Source organism: Capra hircus, chromosome 5, assembly GCF_001704415.2.
Source record: "Capra hircus breed San Clemente chromosome 5, ASM170441v1, whole genome shotgun sequence".
NCBI classification, from domain to species: domain Eukaryota; kingdom Metazoa; phylum Chordata; class Mammalia; order Artiodactyla; family Bovidae; genus Capra; species Capra hircus.
The window spans coordinates 73,318,551-73,346,252 of record NC_030812.1 but is presented as its reverse complement, the minus strand read 5'-3'; the positions used below and the strand labels follow the sequence as shown (position 1 = coordinate 73,346,252).

Sequence of the window (27,702 nt, the reverse complement as noted above, 5' to 3'; positions counted from 1 at the left end):
CTGTGGTGTTGGACAAGACTCTTGAGAGTCCCTTGGACTGCAAGGAGATCCAACCAGTCCATCCTAAAGGAAATCAGTAGGGAATATTCATTGGAAGGATTGATGCTGAAGCTGAAACTTCAATATTTTGGCCACCTGGTGCAAAGAGCTGACTCATTTGAAAAGACCCTGATGCTGGGAAAGATTGAAGGTGGAAGGAGAAGAGGATGACAGAGGATGAGCTGGCTTGATGGCATCACCGACTCAATGGACATGAGTTTGAGTAAACTCTGGGAGTTGGTGAGGCAGATACGACTGAGCGACTGAACTGAACTGAACTGACTGGGACTGGTGATGGACAGGGAGGCCTGGCGTGCTGCAGTCCATGGGGTCGCAAAGAGTCGGACATGACTGAACGACTAACTGAACAGAACTGAAGAACTGATAAAAAATTTCAAAAGGATAAATCTGTAGATAGATACACGTATAATGGAATCACTTTGCTACACACCTGAAGCTAATACAATATTGTAAATCAACTATACTTTAATTAAACATGGAAACAAACTAGTCACTTCCTACTGAGTTCAAATGTGAGTTGATGCTGGAGAAGCAGGGCTAGAGACCATCAGCAGGGGGAAACCCTTCCTGCTGGAATATCAGACCCTGGGGAGGGCAATGGAGGAGCCCCTGCTATTTGTGCTGGATCTCTACAATCCTAACTCTGGCTTTCTCCCTTTTTCAAAGCTCCCCTACTCCTGGCCTGTCATTGCTAAGCTCCCTGTCTCTCCCTTATTCTTCCCTCAGTGTCTTCTTCAGCCCAAAATACGTGGTTTCTCCCCTTGACCCTGCACACGACCCTGGTCCCTGCATTGCTCTAGGGGTGGCCCAGCCGGGCCCTATTGCAGACTCTCATAGATCCGGGTGAGCTTCTCCAACTTCCTCTCCAGGTCCTGGGCTTCCTGCCTCATGTTCTCAGCTGATGCTGTCTTTGCCCCCTCCTGCAAGTCCTGTGCGTCTTTCACCAGGGAGTACACGTCCAGCCCTATGAATATACCTGAGAGGACTCCACTCCTTATGCGGGCTGCTTTAGTCGCTGCCAGAGGTGTGCCTCCGAAATTTCTTGTCACCTGCTGGGCACTTTGGGCAGAGAGTCGCCCGGTCTTTACGAAGCGCTGAGCAGTGGCTACTAATTGAGGGTTGCGTCTGGCCACCCTGATGGCTTGAATATGCTTCGCAAAGTCTTTAACTTTTTTGAGAAGACTTACGGATTTTGCTGTGGCTTTGCTAAGGCGCATGGCCTGGGTTTCTGCTGATGACGTGTTTACAGTTTCCACCGCCATGGTGGACAAACCTGTTACAGTAGCTGCTGCTCCCAGCCCTATTCCAGTGGCTGTGAGTCCCAGACTGAGGCCTGCTGTAAAGGGTGCCAGACCCATGCCAAGCATGCTCAGGGCACCAGACGCAATACTGGTGGAGGAGGCTACCATATTGGCGATGGTGCAGTCCCTGTGCACCTTGTCAACTTTGTCTGCGAGCTCACGGAGCTTTTTTATGCTCTCCTTCAGCTCCTGTTTTACCTGAGGAAACTCCTTCAAAAACCTCTGCTTTTTCTGCTGGTATTTTTCGGACACCTCTTGGTTCTTCCTGTCCAAGATTGTTAGCAGCTTGATCAGACATTCACTGAGTCCATCTGCCTCTTCCCTGTAACAATGAACATTAAAGCCTTAGAAGACAGTGTGCTTGTCTATGAAACAGGCTCAACAAGCTCTATCCTGCATAAACCACAGAGATTTTATTGTAAATCACAAGAATTTTACTAATATAAAAATTTTTCCAACCGTAAACCCTCATTTGGATATTGTTAGTGCTTCATGTACTTATTCAATCATGGAATAAATAAGCAAAGGTCAGCTTAGGAGACCTTTAACTTAAGAGAGATATTTGATAAAGACACCTCAAAGGCAGACCAATAGCATCACTCCCAGAATGTGTGTAAAATGAGAACTTCACAGATAAACAAAGAATTGGGATTAGAGCAGAAAACCCTTCATTCAGGGACCTTAGTGTATAGTGAGGAGTCCTCTTTTTCTTTGCTGTTGGCTGCTAGGATGTGGTCCCTAGGCACCGAGAATATTCTGGCTGATAGGAATGTCCTCATCTGCCTGGGACTTTGGCCACTGGACAGTCTGACAAGTTGACGTGTGGTGGGCCTCTGGGTCCCGTGGTATCACTTCTGACCTCTGGAGGAGCTGGACGCTAGGGCATTAGTCTCACCTCTGGGAGGGGCTGGAGATGAGAGGTCAGGGTAATGTGCTGTTAAATAGGGTGAGCGTCCCTGGCGGGCAGTGCTCCATGTGTCCTGCCCCACTGAATCCAGGACAGTAACGCATCCTGGGGACAATGGAAGCTTCATGTGTGAAAACTGCCCAGACTTTGCCCTGTGGCTGATGGGAAAGTGCACCCTTCCCTGTAATAAACCATAACTGGGATCCTGAAGCTTTAAGTCAGTCTGTGCATCTTCTATGGAGTTCTAGAATCTGAGGGTGGTTGTGGGATCCCCCAAATTTGCCCTTTATGGAAAATGTAAGGGCAGTGCTGGGACTGTGCCCTCATACGTTTCAGATCGGCTAACTGTGCGTCTCGATTTTATTTTTTAATCAAAACTCAGCTAGAAGGACCCTTAATGATCATTTTGCCTGGCATCTGCTCTCACCCAAGCCTGATACCCTTGGCCTTCTCAGCAGGAGGACACTGGGTCTGCCACTGCCCATATTGACTGGGAAGCAGGAGATGAGCTGTGCGCCCTGTTCCCGTGGGCCCTCCAGCCCACCTCACTGACTCCTGAGCCAGCACCCGCACCCCTGTCCTCTCAGGGGTCACATGTTAATTTGTGACAGCCTCATGAGCCTGCACCCCAAGGCTGTGTGCAACTTTATGGAACCTCTAAAGGTTCAAGAGGCTTGAGGAAACGCACATCTGAACGGCTGAGCCTGAAGAGACCGGCACTTGCACAGTGGGTGGAGGAAGTGCTCTCCTCTTGGGTGGGGATGCGTGAGGCTCCTCAGAATCCCTCAAATGACACACAATTGCAGCCACTCACTGTGACCCTGGAGGGCTCCCTGAGCCACACGGCCTTCCCACTGTCATGACGGCTCCACCTAGACCAGAAGAGCGTCCCAGATGGAGTGAGAATCCATGTCCCAGGCAGGGTGTGGTGGACATGGTCACCCAGGGCCCTCTAGCCCAGCTTGAGGGTATCCCGTCAGGAAGGGAAGAAATGTCCCCTCTCCCACTCCCAGGACCTCTGCTAGGGTCACAGCCCCATCAGTCTTGTGTCCTCGGGGCCCACTCTCCCCACTCTAGTCCTGGCCCTGCTGCCCAAGCCCGCCTACTTGTCCTCCAACCTGGACCCTCTGCTCCACCCTGACTTCTAGGTCTTACCCTGGTCCAGACCTTCCTGGGCCTTTGGACGAGATGATTACACTTGGTTCCCCACCTCTGACTCTGCAGTTCACTCTGAGGCCATCACCACAATCCATCAGATTAAATTGCTATTCCCACTGGACACATAACACATAACAAATCTGAGACTCAAAGTCTTAAACCCACAGGCCCAGAGCTGGGCAGGGCTAGATCCAGGATCTCACCAGGTCCAACCAGTTCCCCTCCAGCATCTCTGCTTATTGGCCAGCAGGAACATGCAGTGTTGGTATAATTCCTAAGACAGGGAGTCAAAGAGTTTTAGAATCCCAGGAACACAAAATGGTGTTTGGGTCAGGATTTTCCAACTTGACCCAAAGGAAGTCCTTCTGGGTTCTCATCTCCAGGGAGAAGGTCCCTGATTCTTCCCAACAAGCTTATTTTAATTTAACATTGATTGAGCACCTACTCTGTGTCAGCAATCATGAAAATCACTTGTATACCCGATCTCAGTGTCCTCACAGTAAAACTGAACAGAGGATGAAGCAGAGAGTAGTTCTGTAACTCGTTCAAGGTCATATGACCTGCCCTTTCTTGCAGGTTTCGTCTCTTCTCAACCCAATGTCATTCAATGCCAACAAATAACATGGAGGAAACATTCCACATAGGATCTTGAGGAGGAACATCCTCGACCCCACCCATAGGATCTTCCTGGAGGAAACTAGCCTAGGAGAATCTTCCTGGGGGCATGTTGGTGACATTCCTGGTGTACCTGCATGGTTACCTGGACAATTTGGCCTCAGTCACAAGATTCTCCCAGGGTTCATCTTCAGTGAGCAGGGATAGCAGTTCTTCCAAACTCATATTCTTCTGGACATACTCAAAGACATCCTTATAGAAGCTTTGGCTCTCTAGACAGGAAAATAAAAATTGAAGATTCGAATAAACTATGGTGTGATGTAAATGGTATCGAGTATAAGTGGTTAAAGTTCACCTTTCTGAGCAGCATTCATCTGGTACGCTGTTGATGGATTTCTCTGGGGTCTCAGGTGGACTGTATGCACCAGCCCCAATTCAAAAGTTAACGCCCAGACCCACCCACTCTGCAATGACTGTATTAGAAGACAGGGGGCTTCAAGGCAGTAATTAGGTGAGATGAGGCCTTCAGTGTGGGGCCTTAATTCAGTAATATCAGTGTCCTTATTACATGAAGAGACGTCAGATCTCTTTCTCTCTCTTCCCTGAAGTACTAAGTGTTCTTAGGTTTCCTTTTTCTCATGTATCACTAAGGGCGAAATGAACTCAGGGCTCACATGGAGGGAACCCACAGCACTAGATCTGTGTGTTGACTGCTTAGGGTGGTGTGGGTGGAGGAAATAACTGAGCACCTAGGTGTCTGTGGGCTTCCCTTTTAGCTCAGTTGGTAAAGAATCTGCCTGCAGTGCAGGAGACCCGAGTTCGATCCCTGGGTTAGAAAGATCCCTGGCTTGGGAAGATTCCCTGGAGAAGGAACTGGCAACCCACTCCAGTAACCTTGCCTGGAAAATCTCATGAAAAGAGGAGCCTGGTGGGCTGCAGTCCATGGGGTCACAAAGAGTTGGGCACGACTGAGCAAGTAACACTTACTTAGGGCTTCCCTTGCGGATCCGCTGGTAAAGAATCCGCCTGCAATGCGGGAGACCTGGGTCCATCCCTGGGTTGGGAAGATCCCCTGGAGAAGAGAAAGCCTACCCTCTCTGGAAGCACTGTGGCTTGACAGACAGCTCAGGAAGAGCAGCCGAGAGGAGCTACCCCACATCCAAGGAGCGGCGGTTGCATGGCAGGAGGGCCGAGAGGAGCTACTCCCCGTTCAGGTCAGGAGGGGCAACTCGTCCAAGGTAAGGAGCAGTGGCTGCGCTTTGCTGGAGCAGCCGTGAAGTGATACTCCATGTCCAAGGTAAGAAACACCCAAGTAAAACGGTAGGTGTTGCGAGAGGGCATCAGAGGACAGACACACTGAAACCATACTCACAGAAAAGTGGTCAATCTAATCACCCTAGGACCACAGCTTTGTCTAGCTCTGTGAAACTAAGCCATGCCCGTGGGGCAACCCAAGACGGGCGGGTCATGGTGGAGAGGTCTGACAGAACGTGGTCCTCTGGAGAAGGGAATGGCAAACCACTTCAATATTCTTGCCTTGAGAACACCATGAACAGTATGAAAAGGCAAAATGATAGGATACCAAAAGAGGAACTACCCAGGTCATTAGGTGCCCAACATGCTACTGGAGATCAGTGGAGAAATAACTCCAGAAAGAATGAAGGGATGGAGCCAAAGCAAAAACAATAGCCAGCTATGGGTGTGACTGGTGATAGAAGTAAGGTCCGATGCTGTAAAGGGCAATATTGCATAGGAACCTGGAATGTTAGGTCCATGAATCAAGGCAGATTGGAAGTGGTCAAACAAGAGATGGCAAGAGTGAACGTCAACATTCTAGAAATCAGCAAACTAAAATGGACCGGAATGGGTGAATTTAACTCAGATGACCATTATATCTACTACTGCGGGCAGGAATCCCTTAGAAGAAATGGAGTAGCCATCATGGTCAACAAAAGAGTCTGAAATGCAGTACTTGGATGCAATCTCAAAAACGACAGAATGATCTCTGTTCGTCTCCAAGGCAAACCATTCAATATCACGGTAATCCAAGTCTATGCCCCAACCAGTAACGCCGAAGAAGCTGAAGTTGAATGGTTCTGTGAAGACCTACAAGACCTTTTAGAACTAACACCCAAAAAAGATGTCCTTTTCATTATAGGGGACTGGAATGCAAAAGTAGGAAGTCAAGAAACACCTGGAGTAACAGGCAAATTTGGCCTTGGAATGCGGAATGAAGCAGGGCAAAGGCTAATGGAGTTTTGCCAAGAAAATGCACTGGTCATAGCAAACACCCTCTTCCAACAACACAAGAGAAGACTCTACACATGGACATCACCAGACGGTCAGCACCGAAATCAGATTGATTATATTCTTTGTAGCCAAAGAATGAGAAGATCTGTACAGTCAACAAAAACAAGACCAGGAGCTGACTGTGGCTCAGATCATGAACTCCTTATTACCAAATTCAGACTGAAATTGAAGAAAGTAGGGAAAACCGTAGACCATTCAGGTATGACCAAAATCAAATCCCTTATGATTATACAGTGGAAGTGAGAAATAGATTTAAGGGCCTACCTAGATCTGATAGATAGAGTGCCTGATGAACTATGGAATGAGTTTCGTGACATTGTACAGGAGACAGGATTAAAGACCATCCCCATGGAAAAGAAATGCAAGAAAGCAAAATTGCTGTCTGGGGAGGCCTTACAAATAGCTGTGAAAAGAAGAGAAGCAAAAAGCAAAGGAGAAAAGGAAAGATATAAGCATCTGAATGCAGAGTTCCAAAGAATAGCAAGAAGAGATAAGAAAGCCTTCTTCAGAGATCAATGCAAAGAAATAGAGGAAAACAACAGAATGGGAATGACTAGAGATCTCTTCAAGAAAATTAGAGATACCAAAGGAACATTTCATGCAAAGATGGGCTCGATAAAGGACAAAAATGGTATGGACCTAACAGAAGCAGCAGATATTAAGAAGAGGTGGCAAGAATACACAGAGGAACTGTACAAAAAAGATCTTCATGACCTGGATAATCACGATGGTGTGATCACTCATCTAGAGCCAGACCTCCTGGAATGTGAAGTCAAGAGGGCCTTAGAAAACATTACTATGAACAAAGCTAGCGGAGGTGATGGAATTCTAGTGGAGCTATTTCAAATCCTGAAAGATGATGCTGTGCAAGTGCTGCACTCAATATGCCAGCACATTTGGAAAACTCAGCAGTGGCAACAGGACTGCAAAAAAGTCAGTTTTTATTCCAATCCCAAAGAAAGGCAATGCCAAAGAAGTCTCAAACTATCGCACAATTGCACTCATCTCACATGCTAGTAAAGTAATGCTCAAAATTCTCCGAGCCAGGCTTCAGCAATACGTGAACCGTGAACTCCCTGATGTTCAAGCTGGTTTTAGAAAAGGCAGAGGAACCAGAGATCAAATTGCGAACATCCACTGGATCATGGAAAAAGCAAGACAGTTCCAGAAAAACATCTATGTCTGCTTTCTTGACTATGCCAAAGCCTTTGACTGTGTGGATCACAATAAACTGTGGAAAATTCTTCAAGAGATGGGAATACCAGACCACCTGACCTGCCTCCAGAGAAATCTGTATGCAGGTCAGGAAGCAACAGTTAGAACTGGACATGGAACAACAGACTGGTTCCAAATAGGAAAAGGAGTATGTCAAGGCTGTATACTGTCACCCTGCTTATTTAACTTCTATGCAGAGTACATCATAAGAAACACTGGGCTGCCAGAAGCACAAGCTGGAATCAAGATTGCTGGGAGAATTATCCGTAACCTCCGATATGCAGATGACACCACCCTTATGTCAGGAAGTGAAGAGGAACTAAAAAGCCTCTTGAAAGTGAAAGAGGAGAGTGAAAAAGTTGACTTAAAGCTCAACATTCAGAAAACTGAGAACATGGCATCTGGTCCCATCACTTCATGGGAAATAGATGGGGAAACAGTGGAAACAGTGTCAGACTATTTTTTGGGGCTCCAAAATCACTGCAGATGGTGACTGCAGCCATGAAATTAAAAGACGCTTACTCCTTGGAAGAAAAGTTATGACCAACCTAGATAGCATATTCAAAAGCCAAGACATTACTTTGCCGACTAAGGACTGTCTAGTCAAGGCTATGGTTTTTCCTGTGGTCATGTATGGATGTGAGAGTTGGACTGTGAAGAAGGCCGAGCGCTGAAGAATTGATGCTTTTGATCTGTGGTGTTGGAGAAGACTCTTGAGAGTCCCTTGGACTGCAAGGAGATCCAACCTGTCCATTCTGAAGGAGATTAGCCCTGGGTGTTCTTTGGAAGGAATGATGCTAAAGCTGAAACTCCAGTACTTTGGCCACCTCATGTGAAGAGTTGACTCTTTGAAAAAGACTGATGCTGGGAGGGATTGCAGGTAGGAGGAGAAGGGGACGACAGAGGATGAGATGGCTGGATGGCATCACTGACTCGATGGGCATGAATCTGAATGAACTCCGGGAGATGGTGATAGACAGGGAGGCCTGGCGTGCTGCAATTCATGGAGTCGCAAAGAGTCAGACAGGACTGAGCGACTGAACTGAAAAGAACTGAGTATGTATATAGCTTCCTGCTAAAGACAGCAGGGGAGTACTCTCTCTGCCCCCTTCTGATGTCTATGTCAGAAGTTTTCTCTATCTCTTTTAACTTTAATACATCTTTATTACCCTAAAGCTCTGAGCCATCAAGCCTTGTCACCGGCCCTGGATTGAATTCCTCTCCTCCAGAGGCCAAGAATCCTGGTGTCTTTAATGGCTCAGCAACAATCTCCCAACACCACTCTCACAAGTAGAAACCAGTCTGAGACGAGGCAGCTGATTACCTGAGCTTCCCCTATGGTCTTCTGAGCTCATGGTGGCAGCAGCTGGGTCTCAGAGATCTTCCTTCAGCTCCTTGTCTGGGTCGGGCTGGAAGGAGGTGATGCTTGACCCCTGGGGAAGAGAAATCAGGCTGTGGGCTCCATCAATAGTGAGCAGTGGCTCAGGGAGCAGAGAGGGGCGAGGTCTCTGGCAGGTTCCCCTGCAATGACCACAAATGCCACTGGGGACTTAACCTGGCATGTTTCTCTGTCTCCTGTGCTCTGCTGGCTGCTAGTTCAGAAAAGTTACTCATCCTCCTCCCAGCTCCCTCCAAGCCAACTCAAAGTCCTGCCCTCCTGTTGGGGCACAAGGAGAAGATAATCAGACAGGAGACAGCCAGTTGTGAAGTTATCAAAGCAATAAAACCAGAGGCAGAAAAACAGATGGGGAGGGAACATTCTAGAAATTATGTGAGGTTGGGAACACTTGTGCTTACAAATTGGTAATAACTAATATCGGTCCATTGTCTATGACGTGCAGGCTCCTGAAACTCACCTAAACTTGGGTCAGCCCAAGTTTGCATGCTGCTACCAGAGCCTGGACTTGAACCCAAATGTTTCCTATCCAAATCCCAGGTTTGTGATGACTATGCTCTACTCCCTTTAATGTAAAAAAATATATAATTGTGGATGTATGCTTATTGGAAAATAGCTCTTCTTAATTAAAATGATGTCTTGCTCCTGTGCTTGAGTCTCTGCCTTCATAAAGTTCGTGGTGATACAGCTCCTACAGTCTGCACCCTCCATGCTTCTACAAGGCCCTTTATCCCACAAGAGCCTGGAGTCCCTCTGGCCCTGCCCCAAATCTTGTATTCCTCTGCTGGGTGGCTGAGGACCCCGATGGTGCCCTACCCACTCTGCTGTCCTCCCCTGACTGGTGGACTTTTAGGCTATTTCTAACTCTTTTATGTAAATAATAGTGCAAAGAACATTCTCCTTGTAAAAAACTTCACCTGTATTTGAGCCTGTTTCCTTAAGCTATTTCTAGAAGTATAATTACCAGATTAGAAGGCATGACCACCTAACAAATTTTCGTACCTAGCTCCAAACTGTTATGCAAACAAATTATAGCAATTTACATTCATACTCATAATATATGAGAGTACCCATCCTTTCAAACGTACTCATTCTCAGTGGACTTATTAAAACAAACAAACAAAAATCCAGATATTTTGGGATATATTTCAATTCTATTTATGTTTAGCTCAATCTGTGATATCCATTCTTTGGTTAGTGCTAAATCCTAATGTTATTATAAATTCAGTTATACTTTAAATTAATTTAAAATTTTACCCATGGTAAACACATAAGATTATTATTGAATCAGAATATATAATATTAAACAAAAGATTAAATTTTGGATAATAAATTTAAAAAAACCTCGATATTTATATGGAGACTAGTTTGGTTCTTCTTGTGATTGTGTTGCCTTGGGAAGTGAAGGTTGAGAGCAAATGTTGGTTATATTTAGCCACATTTTTAAGAACACTTATTAACTACCTCTGCTGAGACCTGAATTAAATGATAGCAAAGATACTTATAGGTATAATAACAGCTATTGATAAGAGTGACTTGTGTTTGTGGTCTTTGTTCTGCATTATTATTTGCCATAAAACTTTACCAACGATAACTCGTATTTCATTTCATTAACTTTTGAGATATGTACATTGTATCAGTATTTACAGACAAGGAAGCTGACTCACAGATGGTACCTGACTTGCCCAAGGTCAGAAGTCTTGCCCTTGGTAGACTGGATTCCAACCTCCTCACTGGGCTCAAGAACCCATAGCCTCCCTCTCCCCCCTCTGCTGCTAATAAAAACAAGCATGGGGGCAACAGGAGACCAGAGTCTTCAACAAATGTTTGAAGACTCACTGGGTGGAGAAGTGATAGCTGAATAAAGAGGAGCACAGTAGAGGGAGAGAAATAGGGAGCGCATTCACAGGAGAGAACGGTCCGCTGCACAGAGCCCCAGAGAGGGAACAAGATGAGAGGGAGGCCGAGGGGAGAGCAGGGGACAAGCCCACAGCCCCACACCCCATCCCATATTCTCAGCAGCCTTCACTCTTCACCAGACTTTTCAGAAAGCTACAATAAGTGATTCAAAATTTTACAGTTGGTATTTCATTTCTATTCATTAGTTTTTGATTTTTATCTTTTAAGATAAAAGACTATTTAAACATTAGAAATGAATCTACTTGTTAATCAGTATAAAAATTAAGGCACACTGCTACAAGTTGGGAGCCGAAGCACTGAAGGGAGTATGAGGATTAATATTTCATTTTACAAAACAGGGAGTCAAGAAATCCTGGCTTCAGTTGAGGGCTTAAGAAATAAAGGAGTAAACAAAGAGCTTACAAATACAAAGTTTTCTAACAGAGGGTATAAACTTAGTGATAAAAAGTGATATTAGGAGAAAGTGGGGAAAGGCATAAGAAAAAGCATACAAACAAATGAAATAATAATTTTTTTCCCAATAAGAAATAAATAATAACAAAATTTTTAAATCATGAAAAAGAAAAATACAATATCTAATATGAGCTATTTCAAATCTTGAAAGATGATGCTGTGAAATTGTTGCACTAAATATGTCAGCACATTTGGAAAACTCAGCAGTGGCCACAGGACTGGAAAAGGTCAGTTTTCATTTCAATTCCAAAGAAAGGCAATGCCAAAGAATGCTCAAACTACTGCACAACTACACTCATCTCACATGCTAGTAAAGTAATGCTCAAAATTCTCTGAGCCAGGCTTCAGCAATATGTGAACCGCGAATTTCCAGATGTTCAAGCTGGTGTTAGAAAAGGCAGAGAAACCAGAGATCAAATTGCCAACATCCGCTGGATCATCGAAAAAGCAAGAGAGTTCCAGAAAAACCTCTATTTCTGCTTTATTGACTATGCCAAAGCCTTTGTGTGGATCATAAGAAACTGTGGAAAATTCTTCAAGAGATGGACATACCAGACCACCTGACCTGCCTCTTGAGAAACCTGTATGCAGGTCAGGAAGCAACAGTTAGAACTGGACATGGAACAACAGACTGGTTCCAAAGAGGAAAAGGAGTACATCAAGGCTGTATACTGTCACTATGCTTATTTAACTTCTATGCAGAGTACATCATGAGGGGCTGGCAGAAGCACAAGCTGGAATCAAGATTGCCAGGAGAAATATCAATAACCTCAGATATGCAGATGACACCACCCTTATGGCAGAAAGTGAAGAGGAACTCAAAAGCCTCTTGATGAAAGTGAAAGAGGAGAGTGAAAAAGTTGGCCTAAAGCTCAACTTTCAAAAAACGAAGATCATGGCATCTGGTCCCATCACTTCATGGGAAATAGATGGGAAAACAGTGGAAACAGTGTCAGAATTTATCTTTTGGGCTCCAAAATCACTGCAGATCATGACTGCAGCCATGAAATTAAAAGACACTTACTCCTTGGAAGAAAAGTTATGACCAACCTAGATAGCATATTCAAAAGCAGAGACATTACTTTGCCAACAAAGGTCCGTTTAGTCATGGCTATGGTTTTTCCAGTAGTCATGTATGGATGTGAGAGTTAGACTGAGAAGAAAGCTGAGTGCCGAAGAATTGATGCTTTTGAACTGTGATGTTGGAGAAGACTCTTGAGAGTCCCTTGGACTGCAAGGAGATCTAACCAGTCCATTCTGAAGGAGATCAGCCCTGGGTGTTCTTTGGAAGGAATGATGCTAAAGCTGAAACTCCAGTACTTTGGCCACCTGATGCAAAGAGTTGACTCATTGGAAAAGATTCTGATGCTGGGGGGGATTGGGGGTGGAAGAAAAGGTGACGACAGAGGATGAGATGGCTGGATGGCATCACTGACTTGATGGACATGAGTTTGAGTGATCTCCGGGAGATGGTGATGGACAGGGAGGCCTGGCGTGCTGCGACTCATGGGGTTGCAAAGAGTTTGACATGACTGAGCAACTGAACTGAACTGAACTGAATTGAATATGTATTAGCTATTGTGGTGGATGACTTCTCTCTTTGCACCAGGCAAGATTCTAAGTGCTTGGTAGGCATTCACTCACTTTTTGTTCTCATAATGACCCTGTCTGTAAAAAAGAAAGCAGAAGCTCAGAGAGGTGAAGTAATTTACTCCAAGGACACAGCTAGTGCTAGAGCCAGAATCCAAGTCCAGGTTCCTGTCTCCTGAGCACACATTCTCACACTATTCCACTTCCCAATGTAGAAATATCATTTAAAAACATTGATTAACAATCTAAAGGAATAGCTTTTTGGGGAGGAATGAGCAGAACCTTCTGTACAAATTGATCTATTTTAAACATATGCACTTAGGATGTTGGATTGTTTTAAATCTAAGACAGCAGCAGTCACTTTATAGCAGTCAGTAACCCACAAAATGGGGTGGTTTCTAGTGCCGCCACCTAAAAGATGATTGAAGGTGGTTGAATTAAGTGCCAACAAGAAATAAGCCTGACTCCTGTTGTGACAACTGTCCCTGTAGGAGACGTCTTTGTGTTGATGAAACCAACTTCTCTAGAAAAGTAGGGATGATAACAGGGTTAAACCAGAGTAATCAGTGTGAACTGTGGCCTTACACAGACACATTGTCCAGCAGCATGTTGCCCACCCACATGTGCACCCATGGGCTTCCTTCTGTCCACTCAAAGGAAGGAAGACCCCCTGCAGGGGAGGTGAGGTCCACAGATCGGCATCTCTGCTACTCAAAGGGGTGCCCACATATAACGATGATAATAAATAAAAAGATGATGATTACCATAAATATGTTTCATTGGGCCAGGTTGAATCTGTGAAAGGCCATGAGTTCATACTAATATTTAAATGAGAGGACTTTAGAGAAAGTGTGGCCAGAAGGGGAGACATAAAGGTTAGAAAGCATGAAGATCCTCTGGAGAAGGGAATGGCAACCCACTCCAGTATCCTTGCCTGAAAATCCCATGGACTGAGGAGCTTGGCAGGCTACAGTCCATGGGGTCTCAAAGAATTAGACACGACTGAGAGACTTTCACTTTCAGTGGCAATGCAGGAGACGCAAGACTCAAGAGACGTGGGTTCAGTCCCTGGGTTGGGAAGAACCCCTGGGGAAGAAAATGGCAACACGAACCAGTATTCTTGCCGGTCCCTACTCTGCAGTGTCCAATCTAGACCCACCCTATTTCCTTAGCGCCTCCCCCGAATCCCCTTACCGGAGCCCCCATCCTAGCATCTTTCTTTCTAACACTTTCTCTCTGCAATAGCCAGGGTTGCCCTTCAGGAAGAGTAACCATCAGCTTGTTCACTAGGGAGTATGCCTGGTGGTGGAGGCTGGAGGCACTGACTGTGTGGATGGGGGAGAATTCACACAGGCAGGCCCACCTCCAAGCAGCTTCCTTTCTCTGTCCAGGCCACCCTGCTCTTATTCCCTGACTGCTCCATTCGCAGCTGCTGCTGTTTGTTCTCAGCCTAGATCTCAACACACAATGTTCCTTTGGCCTTGAATGCTCCTCACGCCCACCTGCTCTCCTGAAATTCTACCTCCTCCAATGCCACTCGCCTTCACCCTGGACCCTTCTGCCTCGCGTCTCAGGGCCTGGACCTCAGGGATGTTTTCTGGGCTGCTCTATGGTGAAGGGTGCCTGTATGACTCTGTCCTGCTGAAGGACACAAGGGGAAGATAGCTGAGGGGTCTGGGGCCTCCTGCTGGAAGGGAAGGAAGGAGAGGAGAGCTGGCTGGCCTCTGACTCCTTCTCTGCCTCGAAGCTGCAGGACACTGGGAGCCAGGGCAGCCAACTGAAACTGAAACACAAGGACCAAGAGCCAAGGCAGAGAGAGGAGGAGGGTGCGGGCAGAAAGGGCTGATCCTGGATGATGCCAGACACTTGTAAAGGCATGTGGGCCCTGCCTCTCATCCTTCCGTCTTTCCCTCCCAATCTTGTCCTGGTCCTGGCCCTTGTCTGGGGCCTCAGCTGCCTGTGAATGCTGATGGTGCTCCCTCTGCTGGATTCCTATCCGGAGCATTTTCCTCTGTTAGCCTCTGATTGGCCCCTTTCCCAAAAGGCTGTTTCTCAGAAAAGGGAGGACTGCTGAGAAGCCCATTCCTGCCCAACTGCATGGCTGGACACAGCCCTTCGTTTCCCGTGGGCAGACAGAAAGTGAAAGTGAAGTTGCTCAGTCATATCCGACTCTTTGCGACCCCATGGACTGTAGCCTACCAGGCTCCTCTGTCCATGGGATTTTCCAAGCAATAGTGCTGGAGTGGATTGCCATTTCCTTCTCCAGGGGATCTTCCTGACCCAGGGATCGAACCCAGGTCTCCCGCATTGTAGACAGACGCTTTACCGTCTGAGCCACCAGGGAAGTCCTCAGACAGAGATTCTACCAAACATCTCCCTCCACGTGACTTCAGGGCATCGTCCTCAGGCAGGGAAAGGAGCGGTTATGGCAAGATCAAGTTCAAAGTCCTTAGCCCAGCACCCAGGCCCTCCTGATGCTCCTACTCCTGTCTTCCTCACCTTCCTGCCTTCTCAGAGCGTGATCCAGGGGCCTTGAGCACTCCCAGCTCCCTGGACTCTGATTTGCCCCCAGCTTCCAGGCCTTCGCTCAGGCTGCCCCTTCCCCTGCAGGTGGTGAGACATTTCCCCACCTGCCTCACCAGGTGAAATGTTCCCTGACCTTGGAGGCCCAGCTCCAAATCCTCCTCCCCCTGCTGTCTCCCCCAGTTCCTCTCTCGGGCCCCCTGGAATCTTGCACTTTCTTGCCTGTGGGTCTGTTTGTGTGGAGTTTCTTTAGTTCCCAGCACCAGGCAGGGGCCCTGTCTCTTCTCTGCTGCTCCTCCTGCTCCAGGGCCACCGTGGCTCCCTCCACCCTCCCGGGCACAGCCTGGCTGAAACACAAGGTGTGGGACCTGTTACAGGGACGTGAAACAACCAGCTTCTCAAAGACGCAGCGCAGCTCTTGTTTTACCTGCGGGGCAGTGATTCTATTTGTTTTCCTTGTCTGTCTTGATGAAAGGCCCTTTCTGACAGATAGCACTATCAGATTTCTGAGTGTTTCCATATATGGGCATCCTTGCTTTTCAAAAAATCACCTGTGTAGTGAGACCTGCATGGCCTATTCTCTAGGTCATCGTGGTTTAGGGAAGCTTTTGTAGGGACACTGTACTTTGAGGTGGCAGGAGACACCTGTATTTCCTCATGTCTCCTTACTCCAGACATATTTTTATAGGAGGAGAAAGAGGAAGAGAGAATTGGGGGGAAATATGGGTCTTATCTAAAATCTGATACCGGCCTGAGCCTTGAGCTGGACATTTCAAAGTCTCTGCTCCCACAGGGTGTCTGGGCCAGGTCTGGGTGCGCAGCCCAGCTCTCTCCAGCCTCTTGCTCTCTGCTCCCTAACTGCTGTCTAAAACTTTGTGAGGGGAAGAGGGAGGAGTCATATCCTGACTGCAATGAATGCTCTTTTGAAGGCACATAAAAGGGTGCGTTCATGTGTGACTGTGAAATGTACCCATTAAATATGTTCTTTCGAATGAGAAGAAGACAGAAAAGAAGCAAATGCCAAGGAGGGAAGGAGGAAAGAGGAGGGGAAGGAGGAAGAGGAAGAAACAAAAAGATTCTAATCAATCAGTGACTCCAAGAGGGATCTAAATGTAAACCAGAAAGAAAAAGACTACAAAGGTACTGGAAAAGAAATCTTAGAAATAATGTTAATTTGACGAAACCTTTCTCATCAAGACACAAATCCCAGAGCCATAAAGAAAAGTCTGATTTATATGACCTCTTAAAAATTAAACATTGCCATGGACACCATAAAGCAGGTCAGAATACAACGGGAGGGCAACGGACGCTTTTTGCACTATTTACAGTACACAAAGGTGAGCATCCCCAACACACAGCCTAAAATCCACATGAAAAGACTGAAATCAGTTTTTAAAAATTGAATAAAAGTTCTGAGCAAATGATTCCCGAGGAGCTGACTTGCCCAGGGTCACACAGCTCTCGGTGGGCAGAGAGGAGGCCAAGACCAGTGCTTCTGACATGGGTATGTGAGAGGAATACTGTGGTTCTAATAAACCAAAAATTTCCAAGATTGTTTCTGCCTGTAAAACACATAGATCTAAGCTCATGCCCCTCCTGTTACACTGACCTGTCTACTGTCTGGGTTTTTATCTTAAGATGGCAAAGCCAAGATCTTAATGTGGGCATCGTGCAGTGAGCCCTTCTCACTTTGTCTGCTGGGCCATCTTCCCTACACAGGGCCACTCATCACCTACGTAGTGAGCTGAGGCCCATTGAGGACAGGAAGACAGTGCCCTGCATCTCCCCATTTGCTCTCCTGTGCTTCTCCAGGCCTCAGTTTCCCCCCAGGGCCCGGCTCGGAGAAGGCAGTTAGGAAGCAGGGGTCAGAGGGTAGGTGATGAAACCTGGATTCCTTATATCTCAAAAGAAATCCTATGCCCCATTGGCCTCAGCACAGCCCCCTGGGGGAAGCCTCAAGGTGGCCAGGCCACAAGGAGGAAGGGTTCTGACCCTCCTGCCCTTCTTCACCCCCTCTGCTTCCTCCAAATTTCCCAACATTCACCCCCAACACTCACCTTCCTTCTGGGGTCACTGCTCATATCTCAGAAGTCGACATCCTGAGCTGAGCCCATCTGAGCAGGTGTCACCCTCCCTCTGCACTGTTTAGGGGCTCAAGGGGTGGGAGGAAGCCATCAGACTCACCTGCCTCAACAACCAAGCTCTGCTCCTGCTTAACCCACCATGTCGGCCATGACCTCACCTCTCTGAGCTTCCATTTTCCCTTCTTCTCTCAATTAGTGACCATCATCAGACTGTCGTCCTGAGAATGGGGAGATGCGGGGCGGGGGGTCCCACCCTGCCTGCTTACCCAGAAGTCTTCTCTGGCTGAATGTAAACAAGATCCAGTTGTTCTCAGCTATGCAAAGCAGCTACCAGCTTTTTGACTCTGCAATAACCCCACACAACCTCTGAGCCCAGATATACCTGGAAAACTGAAAGGGAAAGTGAAATTCTCATCTCTGAGTGGCTCACGTCAAACAAACACCCTATGCACCAGGCCCCGCCCTGGGCTATTCTCACCCTCCCTGCTGATGTTCTTAGAAAAACAAGCCCAGTCCTGACATCCAGGTCCTTCTGGGCATGGTCCACCCTGTTTCAGGCTTCACGATGCCACCTGCCACCCTGTGAAACCCTTGGTCAATCACTCCCCCACTCTGTGAACTTCTTCCTGGCTCCTTCCACCCTTTCCACCCACTCACCAGCCTGCCTGCCTTATTTCTCTTTGCACCAGAATCACTTGGCACAGTCTCCCGGAGCATACCAGCTGCTCACTGAATACTGGTCATACTGCTGCTCCTGAGGGCCACAACTATGTGGGTTCTAGGCATTTGCTCATGCAGTTCCTTCTGCCAGGGACATTTACTCCTAACACCTAGAAAAATCATACTTCCTAGAAAGCCCAAATCCGTTATCACCTCCTCTGAGAAACCCTCCAGGATCCTTCCCTGCAGAGTCCACTGTCCCCAGCTCTGCTCACAGGGTACCTGGGAGAGGGGCCCAAGTCTACCCCTCAGCCACTCTGTCCACACCCCAATCCCACCTTTTTGATCACGTCCCTCTAGATTAAACCCTGCTGACAGCGACATTACTAGTATCTTCAGGCGCTAGTGCCCTCAGGCAACTCACCTGAGGAGGCCCAGCCTTGGTGGTCAAGGCCATGTGGATGGATGCCAAGTTCGTGCAAAGGGCTGAGAGCACGTTGCTCTTTGTTCCCTGACTTATTTGCACTTGACTACAGGCCTCTTTTCTCCGAATGGAAGAAGGCTAGTGACCTGGCAACTCAGAATGTCTACAACAGAAAGCCAGTCTTAATTCCTGTTCGGATATTCGGCAAAGGGCCGAGGTGTATGGAGGGCTGAACGCGTGCCACACTCTGTGTAGGCGCCGTCCACACCTTGCCTGTTTTGCTCTCACATCAGGTCTAGGAAGTGTTGGCTCCATTTCTCAGATAAAGAAACAGAAGAAAAGGTCCCAGAGCCCAAGAGTCATGCAGCTGGACTGCTGGTGGGCTTTTCTGCTTTGCCCCAAGCAGAAGGAATGGCGGTGGGCTGGATTCCCCCTCACCATGGAGGCCTGCCTGACCTTCCATCTGGGCTGCTTCATCCCAGGAAATGTCCCTGTGTTGTCGTGGTCACCTCCCCCAGCCTTAGAAGGAGGCACAGAGGAGTGATGGGTGTCAACCATGAGGACCACCCACTATGGTTTGGTTTTACAATCACCCTGGAACAAAGGCCAGGAGTCTGATCGGATTTTGCAAATAAGAGGGGAGTGGTGAGGCGGGGGATTTCTTCCAGCAACTCAGGGGAAGAGCCAAGATTTCAATCAAGTTTGAGATTTGCCACTTGCAAATACCACTCCTAGTTTAAAGTTCTTTTTCTGTCCCTTTTTCCCCCAATAAACTCTTCTCTCTTTCACTAGCATGACTTTAGTTTGACAGCCAAGCAAAACCACAGTGAGAAGAAGAACTCAGTTCAACATCCATTTAAGTGATGGGAAGGTGATCATAAAGTCCACTGATGAGAGTGCAGAATGGACACTGGGCGTTCCTGGACTTGATAGACACCAGCTCACAGGAGAGCCACCAAGGGGGCTGCACACTGAAATCAAGGTGAGGATCTGCACACCCTTTCACCACAGTCAAGAGGAAGAAAAGCGTGTCACAAAGGACAGACACTGCATGACTCTACTCAAGTAAGGTCCTGAGAGCAGTCAGACTCACAGACCCAGGATGCAGAGGCACCTGTCGGGGTGGAAGGGAGGGAGAGCGGGGTGTTACTGTTTAATGGGGACAGAGTTTCACTTTTGACTTAAAACATTCCGTGAGTGGAGGGTGATGCTAAGTGCATGACAGTGTGGGTGCCCTTAACACCGCTGAACTCCACACTCAGCAATGGCTAGTCTAGGACTTCCTGGTGGTGCAGATAAGACTCCTCCTGCTAATGCAGGGGATTCAGGTTCAATCCCTGGTCCAAGAAGACTCCACATACTGGGGAGCCACTAAGCCCGGGTGCCTGTGCTGAGCCTGTGCTCTAGAGCACGTGAGTCACACGCGTCTAGAGCCTGTGCTCTGCAACAGGGGAAGCCATCACAATGAGAAGCCTGAGCAGCATAACAAAGAGGAGGCCCCGCAGGCCACAACTAGAGAAAGCCCGCCCCAGGCAAGGAATGGCAGTCCACTCCAGTATTTTTGCCTGGAAAATCCCATGGACAGAGCCCGGTCGGCTACAGTCCATGGGGTCACAAAGAGTCGGACGGGACTGAGCATGCACGTCAAAGCAAGGAGAACCCAGCCATGTGAAAAATCAAATAACTGAATAAATAAAAATTGTAAAAATGGCTAAAATGGTAACTGATGATTTTAAAAATTTTAAATAAATTGTTAAAAAGCCGAACTTTATGGAAACACATAGCAGCACCTGAACCCTTTACAATCTGCAAAGTACTTTCACACACATTGTTGTGTAAGCTACCACAGCCCTCTGCTGACAACTTTTATTATCCCTGAGTCACAAGGGAAAACGAAGGTTCAGACTTGCCCCTCACGTGGGGAAACTGTGCGGGTCTCCCTGCCTCTTGTTTTGGTCAGTTTTCTGGACTATGCCTTTTCCTTAGAGGAAGAGAAATCTTTAAATCCTTGAATAGTCTAAAAATGTAGTTTTCTTCCACTATTGCTCCCTGTTAGCTTGAGATGAGTCACAATGTCAAATACCACTTGGCCTAAGAAGTGAGCCCAGCTGCCAGAGGCCCGAGTGGGCACTGGGAGCCGGGTCCAACCGAGGCCATGGGGACCCACTGCAACTGGCACCAAGCGTTAACTCACTCCTGGAACAGCCCCACCTCAGGGGGAAAGCTGCCTGAACTCTTTTGTCACAGAGCCTCTGGGCCCCGTTTGGCTGCGTCCATGACTCTGCATCTTCCGTGAGTGGGGAGAGAATTTGCCATCACACAGCCCTTTTAGGCTACCCCAGGTTTTGCAGTGACTTGGTTTCCTTCCTCATAGAAAGAGTGAGCAGCCTGTAGAGTCACTGAGAGGATGAGTGAGACAAGGCAGGGACTGGGCTTGGTGAACTGTAGGTGCTCAGTCAGCAGGAAGTGCTGTTTTCTGGGCTCACCATGTCGGCATCACCTCCTTTCCTCTTTCAAAACCTCCCTGAGTTGCCTGCCGTTCTCATCATTCCTGTGCGTGGCTAAGAAAGCAGACTTAGAGGATTCATTCCTTCATTTCCCAAGGTCACAAAGCTGGCCTCACCTCCCCTTCACTTATCCAACGAGCCTTACCTCCACAACTCAACTCTTGAGTTGAGACTAAAAATATAATGATAAATATAGACTCACAGACAAAATCAGACAGTTGTTAAATTGCTACAGAGAGGTCCTGTGTATCCTTCACCCAATTACCCTGCAGTGGTGATATTTTATGTAACTGCAGTCACTATCAAAATACAACTAACTAGAATATAGATTGCACTCAAATTTTACCAGTTTTTGCATGCTCTCGCTTTCATGTCTTTGAGATGGTCCTACCACATTGTATCACATGTGCAGATTCATGGAACCATCATGACAACTGATATACAGAGTGTTCTGTCCCCACGAAGGAAGTCCCTGTGCTGATCCCTTGGGGTCACGTCTTTCTGGGCCTTCTCTAATTCTGGGCAACCACTGATCTGTTCTCCATTCCTAGAATTTTGGCATTCTGCAAATATTTTATAAGTGGAATCATGTAGCATGTAACCCTTTAAGACTGGCCTTTGAATTTTTTACTTTTATTTTTCAGTTGTGCCATGTGGCATGCAGGATCAAACCTGTGGCTCTGGCAGAGGAAGTGCAGAGTCCTAACCACTGGACCCCCAGGCAAGTCCCAAGACTGGTCCTTTTAAATTCACTCAGCAAACTGCTCTTGAGATTCACCCAATGGGCTGCGAGTATCAGTAGTTCACTGCTTTTTGTGGATAAGTAATCCTGGAGCCATAAGAAAGGATTTTGGAGGCCTCCCCCTCCTCCTCCACTGTGCCGGGATCCCCTCCAGAGCCCCCAGATGTGCTTCACCTCCAGGAACCAGCAGCTCCATGCCGGGAGCCAGCACGAGGAGTCCCGCCCGTGGCAAAGGTATGAGGTTAAGGGGTCCGACAGGCAAAGGCGAGTCCGGCCTTAAGGGGGCCTCGTTGGATTTTCTCAAGCATCTATGCCCAAAACCAGAGTCTGCCTGCCTTACTGCATTATGCTTTCACCAACTCCTCTGACATTAACAGGGGGCTGTCCCCCACCACCTTCCTCTAATAGGAATTAACTTAGAGCTCCAGTCAATAAGTCTCCTGGGCATAAAAAGAAAGTCTCAGCTTAAACCCCTCTGAGAGCTTTCTAACTTACCTGACTGGTATGTCCGGACTATTACAACTATGCCTGTGATTGTTTACAGCCCCCCAACCGCGAGAGGCATGAAGTTTAAAACATCTTAAAGATACAGGGCCTTTTCTAAAGAGCTAAGGATTATATTAGTGTAAGTTTTCATTGTTGAGTTAATGACTGCTGCCAGGCCTCCATATTCTTTAACTTTTAGGCACCTGGAGGATATTAATCAATGTAATTGGGATGTAGAAAAAGAATATAGCAGTTTTGATGTTAGCAATACTAGACTTTTGAGTTAATGAACTTTCTCTTTGTTATAAATCACTGTGCTCCTCTTTCCTTGTTATAAATTGTTGTGTCCTTGCTACGTAAGAATGTAACCTTAATTAGTGCTTTCTGAGAGTGGCACCAGACTTTAGTAAGAACAACACTTTTAAGGCAAATAAGTTTTCTGGTTGATGGACTCTTATCAGAGAAGGGCCATAAAATGCTAATAGGCCTCCTGGCCAGAAGATGATGTAAATCACCTAAGACTTGTGCATACAGCTAGGTATGCAGAGAGAAAGCCTGGTCTCGATAAGAGTCAGGGCTGCTGACCCTGCATTGTATTATCCATTGATCTCTATGTACAACCAAAAGTATAAAAACATTTCCTAGACAATAAAGGATGGACCAGCCTCTGGAAAGGCTGGTTTCCCCCGTGTGGTCTTTTCTCCTTCTTTTCTTTTCTGGCTGAATTCCCATCTGGAGTGTGGAGGCTCGTCATGTCTACTTACTTGCCCTGGCTTCTAAGACCCACGTGAGAGGGAGCTCAAGGAGGGGCACCCTCTGCTATTCAAGGTGGCGCCGGTGGCCTATGTAGATGGCGCAAGTTTCTTGTCTTGAGACTTTATTAGCTTTCCGCGTAACCCAAGTTATTCAGCTTCTTTTCTCCACTAATTTTCCTACTACACTATTCTTTCCTAATCTCTCTTTTCTAATTAAATAGTCCTTTCCCAGATGCCGACTCTGTCTCCTCTTCGAATTACTCTGGATCCACCGGGGCTGGACCCTGGCAAGTGATGCCTGGAACAGGCTATTCGAAGGTAGGTCTCAGAAGTGCTCAGTAATTCGGGATGGATAGGATGCCACTCGGGTTCCTAGGACCCCCCTGCATAAGATAGGTAGGGTTAGAAGGAGTGGGAAGTGTTTTAAATGTTGAAAGAAACCGACGGGTTGAAAGAAACCCCCCTTGGCTAAGTTAGAAACCTTGGCAATGTAGAAACAGAATCTTCTTTACTAAACTTAATTTTCTGACATGGGTAACAATGAGTCAAAAGAATGACAACTCTTTATAGAACTAATTTTGCAACTGTTCAACAAAAGAGAAATTTAAGTTAAAAAGGCTAGTGTTCAAATCCTTTTTTAAAATTTGTATAAGAACAATGTCCTTGGCTTCCAGAAAAGGGCACTGTTACTTTAGATACTTGGGTGAAGGCAGGGAAACAGCTAAAAACTTACTATGCTTTTGATCTGTGGAATATGATTAGAAATGTTCTGGACCCCTGTCATGAGGCTGTTAGATAGCCTATGGGAGAGGCTATGGCGGTGGATGGTGGTGGGTCTCCACCTTCTACGCAGATCATATTTTCTGCCCTTGACGAATAAAAGGGGGGAGACTGTGCTTTACCTCCCGAGGAAGGAGAGGGCTTACAGGATGCGGTGGCTGGGCGCCCTGGCGAGCCCCTTCCCCCTCCACACAAACCTTTAACAATTTATCCAATACTTTCTGATTTAAGGCGACTACCGCTTCCTCCACTTGCGCCTCCCCAGGGCTTAAGACTTCCCCAGTTTGCCTCCAAAACCTCCCAGAGCAATGCCTAAGGCTGAAAAAGATAAAAAGTTTTTTTGTACAAAGTAACTTTGAAAGCGGACATGACACAATATGCAGAGCATGCTCCTAGGAGAAAATCCCCTGGCGGGGGGGGGGGGGGGGGGGGGTGGTGCTCACCCAGGCTAGGAGAGAAGGGAGCAGAAAGGAGACTTGGCAACAATATTAACCCCTGAAGTGCCGTTACTCCAGTTCCAAGGGGAGTGGCTGGCCCCCTGCCTGAGGACATTCTGCACTTGTGTTAGGCGTAGCTCGCTTTCTTTTCAAGGAATTTCGGTGGTGCCTGGTGTAGCAGATTCTGATTATACTGAGGAAATTAAAGTTTTAATCTCACTGCCTACTAAAACTGTGCAAATTAATAAAGGTTAAAGAAGAACACAGCTTTTGCTTTTACCTTATTATCATACAAGAAAAACCTTGACTTCTCAAGCTAGGGGCCCCAGAGGATTTGGATCTCGTGATCTAGCTTTTTGCATGCAGGAGGGTTACAGCTTCTAGGCCTTTAAAAGATTTTTTAATTCAAGGAAATAAAATGTCAGGGCTGTTAGACACTAGACCAGATGTCTCTTGCATTGCTGGGAAAGACTGGCCCAGCTTCTGGCCCACACTTACTACTGAAAATGAGTTGGTGGGATTAGAGAAAGTGGTAGGCAGGATGGGGGTGCTGCGGAGAAAAAGGTGAGGGAGAGTTTAGAACCTTGGAGAGTAGTGAGTTCTCCGTTGCTGGAGGTATTCAATCAAAGATTAGATGGCAGCTTGTCATCTAAAAAACTATACACCAGATTTAGGTTACAGAAGGATAACTGGAGAAGCTTATAAAGATATTGTGCAACACCTCTTTACTTGCTTCTCATATTCAGGTCTGCCAAAAGTTTTGAAAACTGATAATGCCCCTTTGAAGCTGTGGAGAGATTGTTTACTAACTGTAAATGATTTCCAGAAATTATTAGGGAATATTAATTAGATACACCCACAACGCTGGATCATGGAAAAAGCAAGAGAGTTCCAGAAAAACATCTATTTCTGCTTTATTGACTATGCCAAAGCCTTTGACTGTGTGGATCACAAGAAAATGTGGAAAATTCTGAGAGAGATGGGAATACCAGACCACCTGACCTGTCTCTTGAAAAATCTGTATGCAGGTCAAGAAGCAACAGTTAGAACTGGACATGGAACAACAGACTGGTTCCAAATAGGAAAAGGAGTATGTCAAGGCTGTATATTGTCACCCTGCTTATTGAACTTATATGCAGAGTACATCATGAGAAATGCTGGACTGGAAGAAACACAGGCTGGAATCAAGATTGCCGGGAGAAATATCAATAACCTCAGATGTGCAGATGACACCACTCTTATGGCAGAAAGTGAAGAGGAACTAAAAAGCCTCTTGAAAGTGAAAGAGGAGTGTGAAAAAGTTGGCTTAAAGCTCAACATTCCGAAAATGAAGATCATGGCATCCAGTCCCATCACTTCATGGGAAATAGATGGGGAAACAGTGGAAACAGTGTCAGACTTTATTTTTCTGGGCTCCAAAATCGCTGCAGATGGTGACTGCAGCCATGAAATTAAAAGATGCTTACTCCTTGGAAGAAAAGTTATGACCAACATAAATAGCATATTCAAAAGCAGACACATTACTTTGCCAACAAAGGTCCGTCTAGTCGAGGCTATGGTTTTACCAGTAGTCATGTATGGATGTGAGAGTTGGACTGTGAAGAAGGCTGAGTGCTGAAGAATTGATGCTTTTGAACTGTGGTGTTGGAGAAGACTCTTGAGAGTCCCTTGGACTGCAAGGAGATCCACCCAGTCCATTCTGAAGGAGATCAGCCCTGGGTGTTCTTTGGAAGGAATGATGCTAAAGCTGAAACTCCAGTACTTTGGCCACCTCATGCAAAGAGTTGACTCATTGGAAAAGACTCTGACACTGGGAGGGATTGGGGGCAGGAGGAGAAGGGGACGACAGAGGATGAGATGGCTGGATGGCATCACTGACTCAATGGGCTTGAGTCTGAGTGAACTCTGGGAGTTGGTGATGGACAGGGAGGCCTGGCGTGCTGCCATTCATGGGGTCGCAAAGAGTGGACACAACTGAGTGACTGAACCGACCAACATTTAAAATGGACTACTGCAGATTTAAAGCCTTTGTTTGATTGCTTAAAAAGCGATCCTAATCCCAGTTCTAAGAGAAAGTTGACTAATGAGACAGAGTCGGCTCTTGTTAAAGTGGATGAGTCTTTAAATGATCAGTTAATTAGGATTAATATTACCAAAATTGAGATTAAATTATTCTTGCCACAAAACATACACCTACAGGATGCTTGTGACAAGAAGGCCCATTGGTTCCATCGACCAGTGACCCCAAGAAAAATAATTTTATCTTATCCCAGCTTGGTGGCACAATTAATTATATATATTTAAAAAAGGTGGTGTGGAACTTTTTAAAAGAAGTAGCAAATATATTAATTCCATTCAATGAGGATCAACTGCAAGTCTTTTACAAAATAGTGATGATTGGCAAGTTGCCCTGATAGATTTCAGGGGTCAAATTTTGTTTTATTAGCCCTCAAGCCCCCACAGTAGTTAAAAGTTCAAAAATATTTGGTTGGCGGTTTGAGGATACCTGTGGAACTTTCCAACCCTATGTAGTTCCTATGCTCCCCTTTACCCTATGGGGGAGGGACGTGTTGTCTCAAATAGGAGTTGCTTGGAGAAGGATTTTCTCAATTTCTTAGTTATCAATAGGTGGAACAATTAACAATACTTTATATATTGTTATAAAAGCAGAATATAAATATATTTGCCTAATTACAGCTTGCCTAATTAGGTATGGGTATAAATAAAATATAATAAAGGTATTCCTAATTCTATTTATAAATCTATACTTAATTTTTGTATATGAATTAATATGTATACTATATAGACATATTATATATATACTGTATAATTATATATATATTGCAGTAATATAATGTGTATGTGGCTGATATTGATTGGTATAGATTGGTGTGCTGTGATAACACATATTATGTATACTGTATAATATATACGTGTGACATGTATTATTACAGTACATTGGTTTGTGTTGGTTGGTATTAGTTGTGCACATGTTGTATTGCTGTAATATATATTAATTAATATATTAATTATAAAGATTAATTCAAGTATATTGATTTATATATATTATATGTCAATAAGTTTATACTTGTTGTCATATATAAATACATTTTGCATTTAGGTATATCTGTATACCTAAATGAGATAAGGAGTTTAGATCTAAATTAACATATCCCTAAATTTATGTTGTTAAAACATACATTTTAAAAATTTAAAAAATTAAATTGACAACTGCTTGATAATTCCTTTGCCATAAAACCCCCGTAGGTGTAACTGGGGTAGCCAGACCAAAAAAAAAAAAATTAGGTTTATGGCAAAACGGCCCCCTAGAATGGGTCCACCTTCTCGCTCAAGCTAAAAAAGTAGTGGCTTCTATCCA

The 27,702-nt window shown here is 46.0% G+C and overlaps 1 protein-coding gene across 1 annotated transcript; it reads right to left on the bottom strand.

The window, feature by feature from the left end:
- On the bottom strand, positions 357-17,913 carry LOC102172041 (apolipoprotein L3-like). Its single transcript, XM_018048277.1, has 4 exons — positions 17,799-17,913; positions 8,891-8,999; positions 4,187-4,313; positions 357-1,683 (listed from the first exon to the last, which is right to left on the bottom strand). Exons 2-4 carry the CDS (start codon positions 8,919-8,921, stop codon positions 879-881), a joined length of 963 nt encoding a protein of 320 aa, XP_017903766.1. The 5' UTR covers positions 8,922-8,999; positions 17,799-17,913; the 3' UTR covers positions 357-878.

Excerpts from the sequence above, each read along its gene's own strand:
- LOC102172041 (XM_018048277.1), bottom strand. The coding sequence starts at position 8,921 with ATGAGCTCAGAAGACCATAGGGGAAGCTCAG. Across the intron at positions 4,314-8,890 it reads AGACCATAGGGGAAGCTCAG|AGAGCCAAAGCTTCTATAAG; the intron begins GTAATCAGCTGC and ends TTTCCTGTCTAG. Across the intron at positions 1,684-4,186 it reads ACTGAGGCCAAATTGTCCAG|GGAAGAGGCAGATGGACTCA; the intron begins GTAACCATGCAG and ends TCATTGTTACAG.